This window comes from Vigna unguiculata, chromosome 5 (genome assembly GCF_004118075.2).
Source record: "Vigna unguiculata cultivar IT97K-499-35 chromosome 5, ASM411807v1, whole genome shotgun sequence".
Taxonomy (NCBI): domain Eukaryota; kingdom Viridiplantae; phylum Streptophyta; class Magnoliopsida; order Fabales; family Fabaceae; genus Vigna; species Vigna unguiculata.
In genome coordinates this window covers 47,747,362-47,761,132 of record NC_040283.1, presented here as the reverse complement: position 1 = coordinate 47,761,132, position 13,771 = coordinate 47,747,362, and the positions used below count along the sequence as shown (strand labels likewise).

General features: G+C 32.2%; 3 protein-coding genes and 1 pseudogene across 6 annotated transcripts; 1 reads left to right on the top strand and 3 right to left on the bottom strand.

Annotated features, from left to right (window-relative positions):
- LOC114185163 overlaps positions 1-710 on the bottom strand; it is a 941-nt pseudogene extending 231 nt beyond the window's left edge.
- Positions 711-2,138: 1,428 nt separating this feature from the next.
- On the top strand, positions 2,139-4,263 carry LOC114183390 (peptide deformylase 1A, chloroplastic/mitochondrial-like). Of its 3 annotated transcripts, XM_028070403.1 has the most exons (4): positions 2,139-2,883; positions 2,972-3,061; positions 3,195-3,262; positions 3,698-4,263. In XM_028070403.1, exons 1-4 carry the CDS (start codon positions 2,530-2,532, stop codon positions 3,933-3,935), a joined length of 750 nt encoding a protein of 249 aa, XP_027926204.1. In that variant the 5' UTR covers positions 2,139-2,529; the 3' UTR covers positions 3,936-4,263. The 3 variants fall into 3 exon arrangements, 1 of the variants encoding a protein (XP_027926204.1); XR_003604356.1 differs by having other exon boundaries at positions 2,661-3,061; positions 3,162-3,262; positions 3,698-3,915; XR_003604355.1 differs by lacking the exon at positions 3,698-4,263 and having other exon boundaries at positions 2,661-3,061; positions 3,162-3,539.
- Positions 4,264-4,679: 416 nt separating this feature from the next.
- Positions 4,680-8,052, bottom strand: LOC114184151 (probable polygalacturonase At1g80170). Of its 2 annotated transcripts, XM_028071411.1 has the most exons (10): positions 7,483-7,595; positions 7,288-7,367; positions 7,047-7,178; positions 6,751-6,921; positions 6,640-6,660; positions 6,326-6,533; positions 5,610-5,691; positions 5,418-5,526; positions 5,214-5,330; positions 4,680-5,139 (listed from the first exon to the last, which is right to left on the bottom strand). In XM_028071411.1, the coding sequence occupies exons 2-10, from the start codon at positions 7,336-7,338 to the stop codon at positions 4,852-4,854; spliced, it is 1,179 nt and encodes a 392-aa protein (XP_027927212.1). In that variant the 5' UTR covers positions 7,339-7,367; positions 7,483-7,595; the 3' UTR covers positions 4,680-4,851. The 2 variants fall into 2 exon arrangements, with proteins under 2 accessions (XP_027927212.1, XP_027927211.1); XM_028071410.1 differs by lacking the exon at positions 7,288-7,367 and having other exon boundaries at positions 4,681-5,139; positions 7,483-8,052.
- Positions 8,053-12,551: 4,499 nt separating this feature from the next.
- LOC114183681 (MAPK kinase substrate protein At1g80180-like) lies at positions 12,552-13,402 on the bottom strand. The gene has a single exon (XM_028070790.1). It carries the CDS (start codon positions 13,143-13,145, stop codon positions 12,786-12,788), a length of 360 nt encoding a protein of 119 aa, XP_027926591.1. The 5' UTR covers positions 13,146-13,402; the 3' UTR covers positions 12,552-12,785.
- Between the last annotated feature and the right edge of the window lie 369 nt (positions 13,403-13,771).

Genomic DNA, 13,771 nt, shown 5'->3' with positions numbered 1-13,771 from the left:
AAGTTTTTGTAATTGGTACATGTTTTGTTAAACCGCCCATAAAAACCATATTTTGACTTTTAGCTGGAGAATATCCGACAAGAGCTTCCATTGAATGAATAATGGATCCAGATCCTAAAAACAACAATGCTTTTGAATAAGCATGAGTAATCAAATGAAATAAAGCACCTCGATAAGATCCCATACCCAAAGCTAACATCATATAACCCAATTGAGACATTGTAGAATAGGCCAAATTTTTCTTAATATCTTTTTGAGCAATAGCTAAAGTAGCTCCTAATATTACTGTTATTATACCTATAAAAGCTATTGCGTTCATTATTTTGGGTAGCACTATGAAAAGAGGAAAAAGACGAGCCACAAGAAAAATTCCAGCGGCTACCATAGTAGCAGCATGTATAAGGGCAGAAATTGGAGTAGGTCCCTCCATAGCATCGGGTAGCCATACATGAAGAGGAAATTGGGCAGATTTTGCAACTGAGCCACAAAATAGCAAGAGGGCAAACAGAGTAAAAAAAAAATATTCATTTCATTTTTAGAAATCAAATTATTTATAATTTGAAACAAATGCCGAAATTCCAAACTACCCGTTATCCAATAAAGACCTAAAATTCCCAATAATAAACCAAAATCCCCTACACGATTCGTTACAAATGCTTTTTGACAAGCATTTGCCGCAATAGGGCGGGTGAACCAAAAGCCTATTAATAAATAAGAACACATTCCAATTAATTCCCAAAAAAAATAAATTTGTATCAAATTCGAACTAGTAACTAATCCCAACATTGAAATATTAAAAAGAGTAAGATAAGCAAAAAATCTCAAATATCCTTGATCATGAGACATATAATTATCACTATAAATAAGAACGAGAATGCCAACCGTAGTAATTAATATTGACATAATAGAAGTAAGTGAATCGATCAAGTACCCAAACTCTAAAGAAATATCATTATTTATGGTCCAAGACCATACATATTGAAAAAACAAACTATTCTTGATTTGATGAATAGACAAATCAAGCGAAAAAATCATAACTATAGTTAACAATAAGATACTAGGAAAAGCCCAAATACGGCGAATATTTTTCGTTGCAGTGGGAAAAAGTAGAAGTCCCACTCCTATTAACATCGGAACTGGGAATGGAATAAAAGGTATGATCCATGAATATTGATGTGTATATTCCATACAATAAAGAAAAAAAATTAGGATTCTAATGAATTTGGTTTCTTAGGTTTTTCTTTTATCTTTTTTGTAAAGTAAAGGAATGGTTTCGGTTAATAACAAAGAAAGATAGAATTTAATAAAATAGAATAATCGATTATTCATTATTCTGACTCTTTGGACAATATTTTTTGAACATTGGTTTAGTTCATTAAATTTAACTTAACTAATTAAGTTTTTATTACAATAAGAAATAGCGATTTGGGGAAAACTTTCTAAAAAGTATTATATTCTTATTATAAATATAATAAAAACAAAAATGGAAATTCAAATATATAAATTTTCAAAAAGGTCCACCAATGTTTTTATTGACTTATTACATATTCATTGAGTAGAAGAAATTAAAGGTTGTCTGCCTTCAAAGGGGGAACAAAATGGGGTCCACCAATGCCCTGAGATTATTATTCTATTCAAAATTTTTACAAATAAATTGTCCAAAAAGTCTATCGTGGGTTACATCTTACATTTCACTGAGTCGCATGATAAATTTCAAAAAGGTCCACCAATGTTTTTATTCACTTATTACATATTCATTGAGTAGAAGAAATTAAAGGTTGTCTGCCTTCAAAGGGGGAACAAAATGGGGTCCACCAATGCCCTGGGATTATTATTTTATTCAAAATTTTTACAAATAAATTGTCCAAAAAGTCTATCGTGGGTTACATCTTACATTTCACTGAGTCGCATGATAAATTTCAAAAAGGTCCACCAATTGAGCGTCGAAATTGGGGAAAAGTTTAGGTTAGGTTATGAAATTGGGAGTGTGGAGGGGTTCGGGGATTGAGCAACGACAGCAGAAAAAGTTGCGTCCAAGTGTTGGTGTGAGACGGAGCGGGAGCGGGAGAGGGAGAGGGAGAGGGAGAGGGATTCGGGTTAGGGTTTCTCGTTGGGAGGGGTTTTGGGGTTTCTGGACCGGTTGGTGGGAAAACGTGGAGAAGAGGTGTGTGTGGTGCGGGTCTGTGTGTGTGCGGGAAGAAGGAGCGCAGAGGGGTTTGAGGGCGCTTTGGAGAAATGGAGAAGCGGTGGAGCAGTGAAAGACTTTTCAAAAAAGAAAAAAGAAATGCGCAGACTGGTGTTGGATGAAAGTGGCAACGGGCTGTGACCACGCACGTATAAGAAAAATGACTCTTCCTGCACCCAATTTAATTTTTCAATTAAAAATTAAAAATTTTAAATCTGATTTCCGTTGCCACGTAAGCTGGTCATCAAAGTGGTAATTTTGGAGTGTCATTCTATCATTATTCTTTCCGAAATAGATAATAAAATAAAATGAAATTAATTTCACTTGGGAGTGACTGAAAGAAGATGGCAGCGGTGCGGCTGGTGGCGTTGCGGCTGCGCGTGGTTCCGGTGGCGGCATACCTCCTTCGAAACGCCGTCGTAATGGGCGGAGACCTTCGCAGCAGCACCAACACGAGCATGAGCGGAATGGCTGGGAAGAGGATGAGCTCTGGTTCGGGATGGTTGATGGGCGGAGCATTGAAGTTACCGAAAATTGTGAAAGCCGGAGAGCCGGTTCTGCACGAACGAGCCAAAGAAGTTGAGGCGTCGGAGATGAAATCCGAGAGAGTGCAGAAGATCATCGACGACATGATCCGCGTCATGCGAAAGGCACCTGGAGTTGGCCTCGCTGCTCCACAGATTGGAATTCCTCTTAGGGTTTCTATCGTATCATTTTCTGGAGTAATAGTACTTAGCTATACAATCGTATCAAAATATATGATTTATTTTATGTGTTTGTGTGCAGATAATTGTTTTGGAAGATAAAGAAGAATATATGGGTTATGACGATGGGGAAACACTCAAAGAACAAGATAGAAGACCTTTTCATCTTTTGGTATGTCTATGTCTGTCTTCATCCCCAATGTTATTCAATGCAAAAACAGGAGAGAACTATTCGATTCAATTTCACACTTTTTCCCTTGGCATCGTAATAGGCATATTCATTCAGATATGTTGATTTGAAGTAGGTGATATTGAATCCTAAGCTCAAGAAGAAGTCCAATAGGACTGCACTCTTTTTTGAAGGATGCTTGAGGTGTGTCTATACCTAGTTAACAATTCTTTCACCCTTTCTTTTCCTCTTATCATACATTACTTGTTTTTCCACAAGTTTCAATCATTCAGTGGCATATGCGTTTGTGTTTTTACTTTTAGGAATTCTGCATTGAGAAATGCTGGTTACATACTTTGTTATATACTCTTGTTTGAACTCACTCTTTATTATTGATTTCAAATTTATTTCAAATTACTAAATTTTGAACTTCTTACTTTGTTATTATACTCTTGTTTGTCCTATTGTAAATATGCCTCGTTTTCAGTAAGATTGTCCTCCAACCTGATTGGATCCAAATGAATTTGTTGATTAATGATTGCTGAGGTAACAGCTAATTCACAATATAAAAATTCTGGATCGCGTGTTTTATGTGATAGTTTGTCTAGCATGTATGTCATCTGTAACAACGTTTTGCAGTGTTTCTGGGTACGCTGTGGTAGAACGATACCTTGATGTTGAGGTTGAAGGTTTTGATCGTCACGGGGAACCCGTAAAAATAAATGCTACTGGTTGGCAGGCTCGGATTTTACAGCATGAGTGTGATCACTTGGATGGAACACTGTATGTTGATAAGATGGTACCTAGAACTTTCAGAGTTCCAGAAAACAGTTCTAAGCCTCTTGCCCGTGGCTGCCCAAAACTTGGCCCTCGCTAACGCAGTTGCTTGCCGGAGCTTGAAGTTGAAACAGCTTTTTATGAGCTCATCAACACAAATTTCATGTGCATGTCAGTGAAAAGTTGTCACTAATAGATCTTAGCATGTAGTCCAGATGCATTGAGTTAGAAATATTTAGAGTTTGGGAGTAACTAAGTTTCACTCACTTTTCAGTGTTATAATTGAATTTTGCCTTTCTGTTTGATCAGTTCACTTCATACAAGTTTCAATATCATGATATTGATTATACAACGAATCTTCTGGGGTATATACCATAAACATGCTAGGTGTTTTTGTTTTGAGATATAAAGTTGTATGTTTATTATTAGTCTATTCAAGTGGTCTCCTTTTACCATTTATGTGCTGCTGAAGAAGTCATCTTCTACTGTATGTAAATGGTAGAAAAGTTAATATCAATATAAAGAAATATCATGCAAATGGAGTTTAACATTTTTCTTTATGTGTATTTGTTTTTGCCTTATCAGAGAGCATAATTCTGATGCTCAGAGATTACTCAACACTTTTAAAACGTGTAATTGGAATTTGACAAAAAAGACCAGAGAATCATGATATGGATATGTCTTCCCCTATAGACAATGGCTTCAAAATAGTTAAACTAAATCATTTGTTCAATAATATAATATTTTTTGGTTATGCTTATTCTATGATTTTAAATTTTATGAACCAGTTTTAAAATGTGAATATTGAGTTGGAAATATGTAAAGTGGCATATGATATGCTTGCTAACAATGATTATTTCATCTGAACATAAATCTGGACTTCAAAACCTTCAAAATGGATCAAAAGTGATCATATCTACCTTCCCTTTAAACGATAGAGTACAAACTAATTTCTAAGGAACTCGCATACTCATTTTATTCTACACGTAAATACCTTTAATCTGTATACCTTCAATTCAAACGGAATGAATAGCATGGTTTGACTCTACGAAGATATTTTGTCTAATAAAATCATCACTGGTTGAGAAACAAGTAGGAGGATACAAGAAACCCCGAGCAGAACCGTGAGCTTGCCAGCAGAAAGAGTTAGTATTTTCTCCAAAGCATGATACAAGAAAAATATTTTCAAGATATAGATCTTCACATGGAGAAACGTCACTGCAAGCAAATTTAATTGCTTCTTCAGAGGCTGAAGTTCCTTGTATATCAATGAATGATATATTCTCCACGCTAACAGCCGAAGTCTGTAATTTGATACATGAAATTACATTCTTGCAGCATATTTGAGCTTCAGCATAGGTTACTACAAATTCCATACCTGGTTTTCACATGGATGTTGCGAATCACAGTAGTATTGATCTATTATTATTGGATTGGACACATTTTCCATCAATATATTCTGGAAGGTGATCTTGGAGGCCAAACCAGTACCACCCTGACGAAAATTTGACAGAAGACAATCAATGTGTACATTGCTGGGTGACTATAGAAATGAAAGTGCTACAGTTGTCAAGAAACTCACCTGCCAAGTTTTGATCCTCAACCCATTATCTGTGTTGTAAAGGTAAGCTCCCTCCACAATTACATTTTGCACACTCTCCCATTTATTTGATTTTCCCAAGCTACCGATGCTGGAAAAAATAGGTTCCAGGATCCGTTAAAACAATTGTACCACTTAATGTCTTGAGAATTGAAAAGTGAAAGTTACTTTCACCTTATCCCATGTCCAGGACCACAATATATGTTTTTGATCCAGACCCGTGAAGAATTTCTAACTATTGAAATGCAGTCATCACCTGAAATTGAAAATAATGAACAGAATTATTTTGCTTTTGGTATATCATTTGACCACTAAAGTTTATTCTGGAAGATAATGCAAATGATGAAAGTATTCATTGCATTTAGACTTGGCTTTCGTCCAAATTCTGCAACATGCATGGTTTTTCACAATTACATTTTGCCTGTTATTTTTCATGTTTTGCTTCTTTTTTCTTCTGAATTTTGTTGTCTCTTAACAATAAAGCAAACTTGGTACGATGTTATTGAAAGGCTATATATCCTGAAAGTAACAAGTAAGAATTGACATGCAAACCATTAACTTCAGACAGCTTTCAGCACCAACGAAGAAAAAAAAAATCCAGACATCTTCACAATCCATGTCAACCAAAAGCTTATCAGATAATTACTTTGTTCTTTCATTTCTTTATTACCATAGGGTTTCAAAACCATTTAAACTAGTGTCATTCTGCTTAACTTGATCTTTATTAACATGAGGCATATGCATGTGTTCTGTAACGTGGCTAATTATTTAACAATTATATGACAATCGCTATTTGAAGGTAAAAAACATATATAAATTACCGTTGAAACCATAATATCATTCAAGCCTAAAATGACACTTGGTTGAAAATAACTGTACAGCAGCAGTACCTGTTCTAATTACACTATCCCTGACCTGCACTCCCTTTGTTGCACTAATATGGATTCCATCAGTATTAGGGCTGGAAGCAGGTGCTAATACTTTGAGATGGGATGCAACAACCCGCATACAGTTAGTGAACGACAAGTGCATTTGTTGGCTATTTATCAGCATAAGATTTCTAATTTTTAGATCCTTGCATCTATGAAAAGTCAGAGCCTGCAGTGTCAATGTTGTTTCATATTCAGCTAATATAAAACACATAGCAAATATCAGATGAGGGAAAACGATCTGGTTTGCTCCATATATTTGAAGCGCCACTAACCGTTGGACCAGGATGACATGGCTGCGAAAGGACATTTTGAAGCCACTTTAGTTACACAGTTGATTAAACTTGAAGAAAAAATATTAATTTAAGCTTTTCAGGAAGCAATACATTTGTGGAGTTGATCTTGCAAGATCTGGCCCACCATTCCTCTCCCATTCCATTGACACTCCCTCCACCATCAACAGTGAGGTGATTCACCCCATGGAAGTAAAGCCATTTTCGCTGATTCAAACCAAGCCACACCTCAGGATCTTGAGGTGCAACTATTGTACCTGATATCTATAACAAATTTGAAAATTAATAGTGAATATTTTCTGTAAAATCACACCTCATTCAAGAACTGAAAAGGAGAAGATGACAAGAATTTTCTTCAACATGTGAGAGTTTTGACTCTGTGAGCGTACCGTCAAAATAATCTTAGATCGACAAGGCCCACCAATGTCCACTGGATAGATAAGAAAAGTTTCCCCAGATGGAAAAACAAGATTTACAAATCCAGCGAGAGAACATGCGATTCCCCAAGCCCCCAGGAAGGCCTGAAAAGAGAAATAAATAGACAAAGTCACGGGGACATTCCTAATCCTACCTGGTCCGTTCAGACAAATTATCAAACATTTCATGGGCTATTATGAAATCTACTATAACCTGGCCGCAAGACTTGAATCTGAATACTTCAGTTTTAAGCAAAAGAATCATCCAAATTACCCTCCTCCTTGATTCACACTCTAAATAAACATTATTAAGCACATCGGTTCACTATATGTAACTGATTTCTCTGTTGCAGAAAGTATTTGCTTACTATGTAAACTCAGAAATTACAAAATAGAAGGAATCAATTACCTCAGTGTCATTGTGAATACCATCGCCTTTCGCACCATAATCACCGACATAAAGAACCCATTTGGATCTAGTTCGGGTTCTTCTCCACCTGGAACGTGGGTACTGGATCACAGAATCAAACCCTTCTGCACGAGTGAGATATGGAGTGACAAGTACATTTACATGAATGAATATAATGACAAACGCCCAACTGAAACAATATCTGAGATTCTTCATTTTCTGTCAGATTCCGACCATCGACAGGTTTCGTGACAGAATCTTATGTTGCTGGTTCAACATGAACAACTAGTGACAGAAACACCATTTGAACACACTGCACACTACTACAACGTCAGTGGCGATGTTTCTATTCATCAAACCATAACCGAACCCTTTTTCTCTTTACATGTGCATGCAATATAATTTTTGTCAAAAATAAATGTCACATTCATGTTGCAAAATTTAACTATTTTAGCATAGAATTTATCTCTCTTGTTAATCTAATACTTGCAAGACCCGAAATTTCCTTCTCTTGTACCCTTCTTTCCTTACTACAATAACTGCATCCAAATGTTAAAGAATTTCGCGCTATGTCGTTTGTTCACTCTCTTTACTCTTGTTTTCTTCTTGCTTTGGGCCTAAATCAGTAAAACTTTTGCATCAAAAAAATTTCATGGCCATTATTATTAAAAAAAATAGAAGTAAAAATTTGAAAGTTCGTTTTTTACATGGACGGAACTGGCACTCAAAATCAGTGGAACAAAATTATAAAATTATAGAAATAAATATATAAAATTGGGAGACAAAATAACCTTTTTTTAGTAATAACAAACATGTATTGCTAGATTGACACATCATTCTGGACTTGGTATGAACTTTTACCTCTTCATGATATGAATTTGAATATTCTTAACACGATTTTTTTTTTTTAATGAACAAACCTTCAAGTGTGTTCCTTCAAGTCTAGGAATTAATAAAGTAATTATAACTAAATTAGTTTGTATAATTTTTATAGTCCTCTATTGATACTCTTCATCATATCATTAAGTATTAATGATTATTCGTGGTGCCATTTATTTTTTCTAATTTACTTACGGGGATAAACTTTTACAGAATTACTCAACAGAACTTAACAAACAATAACTTTATATTTTCTAGTTGAAGTCGTATTTGTAAATAAGATTTTATTTTTTTCTTGCTAATTATTATTTTTTTATCTGAAAACGAGAATCTACTCTTTTTTTAATTGAAATTGTGCTTAAAACACAATTTTAATAAAAGAAATCGTGTTTAGGAAATATAATTTTAATTTAGTTAAAGAACAACAATATTTTTAAAATTTTATGTACTTTGATAAATCACGAAAGAAAATAAACTTAAATTATCTCACAAATAAAGATGATTCTACTCTCCCCTAGCTTAACAACTTACCCAGTTATATCGGTGTTTTAACTGTTATTGGACTTTCTTGTGAAAATATCACATCTGAGAAATTATATATGCTCCTAAGGTGCATATCAATTATTTTTTGTTTCGATTCTAAGTATATGAAAATGAGTTTTAAAGACGAATCCTACTTCTCAGAGATGTTTTTTTAAGATAAAATTATAACTTCAAATATTTTCTCAATATACTTGGAATAGGAACATTTTTAATTATTATCTTATGTAACTAGTATTATTTATTAATTTTTGTCTACTTAATTAGTAATTTTGTCACAAGACATATGTTGTATCTATATATTTTTTTACTCAATTGAATTTATGTTTTTATTTTTAACATAGTCTATGTGATATTTTATGTTAAATCAACATTAACACTTTGTAATGTGTAAGTGTGCGAATCTTTGATTTTCTTTTCTTCTTTTTATTTTCTCCTCCAAACTTCCAACACCTTCATTTATCATTTATAAGGAACCGGCTCATCTCATTTTATATTCCTAAATATCACTAAAAAATCTCCTTAAACACTTCATATACATCAATTATGAACTCAAATTTCAAATAGGTAATAACCAACAACATCATTAATAAAAATATTTAACTACAATCAAAGTTTGAACAACAATCAAAAATCATAAACTCCAAGGAAGTCGGAGAGAAACAAGAAAAGGGTGGTAAGCTATGATACACGAATACTTCAACTTGGATCACGTATTCGTGTCCGACACGTATCGTGTTACTTTAGGATACTTTAACAATAATTATCAATGAAGTATCTACTTTATAAAGTCATAATACACTACGATAAAATCTTTGAATAGTGAACAATTTTAATGATAAAAAATAATTAGTCACTATATTGATAATTAAAATAGTTCTAAAAAATTATAATTAGTCTCTAAATTGATAATTAAAATAATTTCAATTATGAATTGGTTTTTAAATTGGTCACTAACATTAGCTACCAGTTTTTGACTACTAAAATAATTGTTCTCTAATTAAAATTTTTGGATTCACACATTAATAATCATATATTTATTATATTTGTAAAATTATTGTACATTTTTCAATATTTATATATAGTGTATCTATCACGTATCGTATCCTATTATTTTGAAAATAAATGTATCAGCGTATCGGATACATATCATATTCGATACACATATCGTATCTGTGCATCATAGGTAGAAGAGGCAAAAAAAAAATAGGAAAAAATGATGGGTGGAAAAGAGAAAGAAAGGGAAAAATGGTGGTAGGAGAAAATAACATAAAAAACAAGAGAGATTTCAAAAATAAAATATAATTCAAATTTTTACCCGTGACACTTAACAAATAACTTTAACTTCAATCTAACAAAAGAGTTAATATTGTCTCTATCTAAAAATAATAGTCTCGATTAATATTAAAACAAAAACAAATGAATTATAGATTTAGAACTAAGGTACTAATTAAACTTTTAGTTTTTATCATTTTAATCTCTAAAATATTAAAAAGAGTATTGAATGGTGGGTTTGAGATGATGACCCAATCTCCACGGATATATAAGCTTGAGTGAATGGCCACCGTAAAATTTGGGCTTCATATCATATTGAAGCAAGTGTTGTGTGTTTGTTTGGAATGTGTCCCAATAGATACCAAAATCTAACGCATAGATAATAAATGAGTGCCTATCTAATACTTTCCACCTTTAGTGGACACCTCTTCACGCATAATACGCCAAGAAAAAAAAAGATAGAATGAATAATTTATATTTTGGTTAAATATGTTTTTGGTCCCTTAACTTTTAGTGAATTTTAAAATTAGTCAATTTTGAAACTTTTGATCAATTTAGTAATTTATCTTTCGAAATATGTGGATTTAGTCTTATTAATCAAATTTTGTTAGATTTATTTGATATTTCGTATTGTACTGCATTTCATGATTGTATTTGAGTTGTTTATAATATTTGACACATTTTTACTTTAATGATAAATTAAATACTATTATGAAACACACTTCAAATGTCAAATAAACTTAACAAAATTTGATTAAAATAACCAAATTCACGTATTTTGAATAATGAATGACTAAATTGGTCAAAAGCTTCAAAATTGACTAATTCCAAAATTCACTGAAAGTTAAGGGACCAAAAACATATTTAACCTTTTATACTTTTATGTTATAAAAATTTTAATAATGAAAATTTGTGTTATTAAATCAATTAATTAAATAAAGTATTAAAAAATGAAAGTGAGAATAACATGAATAATGTTTTGTTGCAATTAGTTTTGGGATAATATATAGTTATTTTCTTAAAGCTCTCTAAAAATATTATTTAACCCAAATAAGTTACGTTAGATTTACAGAAATAGTTTGAGTGGGGAGATACAACACTAATGAGACCACATAAGACATTCATATCACTCTCAATCCAAAACCTTAAGACAATAGATTGATGGATCGTGTTTTACTTTCTCATTTCTAACTAATGTGAGATTTAGACTCAAAGTTAGATTTCTAACAAGTTAAACTAAACCTACTCATTATTTTAACCCCATTTCATAAATTGCAGAAAAATTATGTTGTTAAAAACTCAATTCTTGTATTTATAAGGATAGATAGAATTAATTTACAGGAAAATTGAGTTAGAACTCAATTCCCTCGTTTAAAATTCTTAGCAAACTTTGTATAACTATATCTAAAGTTATTTAATATATAAAACAACATTCTATATTAATATAAACACAAAAATTCCTCGTACGATTACTCAATTAGATATCATTACTTTACTAGGAAAGAAAAAAAAAAACAGAGCAGGACAACAACTACTTAAAAGTTAAAGTACTGTAATGATTTGTCAATCTATGATTAACATTAATTTTGTTTCAAAATATTTAGTAGGTTTATATTATTTAGGTGTTGAGATCAAGAAAATTTGAATATCTTTTGTTTTTTTCTAATTCTTTGAAAGATAGTTGAAGAACAAAATTTTACATGAGCAGATTTTGAAACTGATAATATTTCATATACGGCAATAAAACAATCTAATATTTTATATTTATAGTAATGATTTAATACTTTTTTATTTAACGTGGTTTTTGTTATTAATTAAAGTTGTTTAGAGATGATGAATTAAAGTTTATAAATACAATTAGCCATTCTTTTTACGCATTCTCTTTACCCGTTTATTATTAAATCTCAAAGATAAAATAAGAGGAGCGATATTAATGTTGACCTAACATAAAAAATCATTTTTTTAAAATTTAAAGACCACATTAAATAAAAAATATTGAAATCACAAAAATAAATAAATAAAATATTAAATACTACAAAATATAAATTGATATATTTGTCGTATTTGTTTCCTCATTATCCTGTAGTTTGCAATTTGCTGTCATAGCTAACATAATCATTAAAATATCCCGTTTTTGAGATTTGCTTTGTATAAAGATAACTTAATCACAATCAATACGCATTCCCATATAAAGATTATATCACTATTCGACCCAATAAAAATGTTAATCTATTTTTTTACCCATTTTAATTTATTATTTTAATCACTATTAAATCATCACATTATTCAAAAAATATTAAAATAAATTATCTAATTGAAATAATAAATTAAAAAAATAAAAAAAATAGTTAAAATATAAAATTAGTGGAAGACAATTTCAATGATGAAAAAACAAACTAATAATAAATCTGAACATAGTATAGAGTGAAATGAAGAGAGAAGAAGTAACAGAGAAGTGATGACTCATGATTATGTTCTTAATTTAACATCAATTCAACTCAACCGGCCCTACCCTACAAACCTAAAAGTAAAAGACATTACATCATAAAACCAAAAGAGTAGAAACCTGGCCGGAATATTCTCTCTCCGTCGCCTGAAACCACCGTCGTCTACCTCGTTCGATGCTTGGCGGGTTTAGTCCGCTGCGCCTTGTTGTGGTCCCGTGGCGGTGCTTTTCCAAACGCGGCGCAGAAGCCGCATGCAGAGAGTCTGGGAGACGGAGGCTCGATCGCCGGCGAGACTTTTCCGGTGCGGTAGGCGCGCGTTCCGCCGTTGGAGCGGGTTCTCTGGAGGGGCGGCGCTGGTTGAAGTTGAAGGTCTTTAATCTCATCGGTGTCGTTGTTGTCGTCGTTGTTTTGGTGTTGGTTGTTGACTTTGTTCAATTCCTCTGATAAGAACCTATCGTCCCAAACAAAGCCAGAAGAACCCTGCCTCCTGAAGGACACTGCAGATCTTTGAAGACCAGCCATGGCGGCGAGAGTAAGGAATTATGAATTTTTGTTGTAGCTACTTAGCTCTACTTCGGAGCAATACCCACCATCAATCTCTCTTTTAACTCTTCATCTGTTTTTTTGTGTTGTGTTCGCTATGTATCACTTTTTCTTCACTATGCGCATAATAAATAAATGAGAGAGGCAGTTGGTGAAGGTGAAGAAAATGGTTAAAAGTGGTTAATAGGAGTGTCCTATTAAGCCATATCCAACTCAATGTCTCCTCTCCTCCCATTTTTTTATTGTTTTTTAATTATATTATTATATTATTGAGTATACAAAAGATAGGTATGAAAGTTGAATTTCTTTTACTTGTACGCGGAAGAGATTTTAATAATTCCAATAAATTAAAATATATAGTAATTTTGAATTTTTTATTTATTAAATAATTAGATTTGATTAAATAATTGAAATATTTTATTTTTAATTCTTTTATCTGAGTCGATTTGTTCCGAAATTTAATGGAATTAATTCGTGAATTTAATGGAATTAATTCGTCTTAATTTTTGGTTCACACAATTCAATTTTTGAAAATTTTCAATTTTCTTTGTTTGAGTGCATTTCAAAATATAATATTTTAATTATTTAAAATATTATTTTAAAAT

Excerpts from the sequence above, each read along its gene's own strand:
- LOC114183390 (XM_028070403.1), top strand. The coding sequence starts at position 2,530 with ATGGCAGCGGTGCGGCTGGTGGCGTTGCGGCTGCGCGTGGTTCCGGTG. Across the intron at positions 3,062-3,194 it reads GAAGACCTTTTCATCTTTTG|GTGATATTGAATCCTAAGCT; the intron begins GTATGTCTATGT and ends GATTTGAAGTAG. Across the intron at positions 3,263-3,697 it reads TTTTTTGAAGGATGCTTGAG|TGTTTCTGGGTACGCTGTGG; the intron begins GTGTGTCTATAC and ends AACGTTTTGCAG.
- LOC114184151 (XM_028071410.1), bottom strand. The coding sequence starts at position 7,698 with ATGAAGAATCTCAGATATTGTTTCAGTTGGGCGTTTGTCATTATATTC. Across the intron at positions 5,527-5,609 it reads GGTCCTGGACATGGGATAAG|CATCGGTAGCTTGGGAAAAT; the intron begins GTGAAAGTAACT and ends TATTTTTTCCAG. Across the intron at positions 5,140-5,213 it reads AACATCCATGTGAAAACCAG|ACTTCGGCTGTTAGCGTGGA; the intron begins GTATGGAATTTG and ends ATCAAATTACAG.
- LOC114183681 (XM_028070790.1), bottom strand. The coding sequence starts at position 13,145 with ATGGCTGGTCTTCAAAGATCTGCAGTGTCCTTCAGGAGGCAGGGTTCT.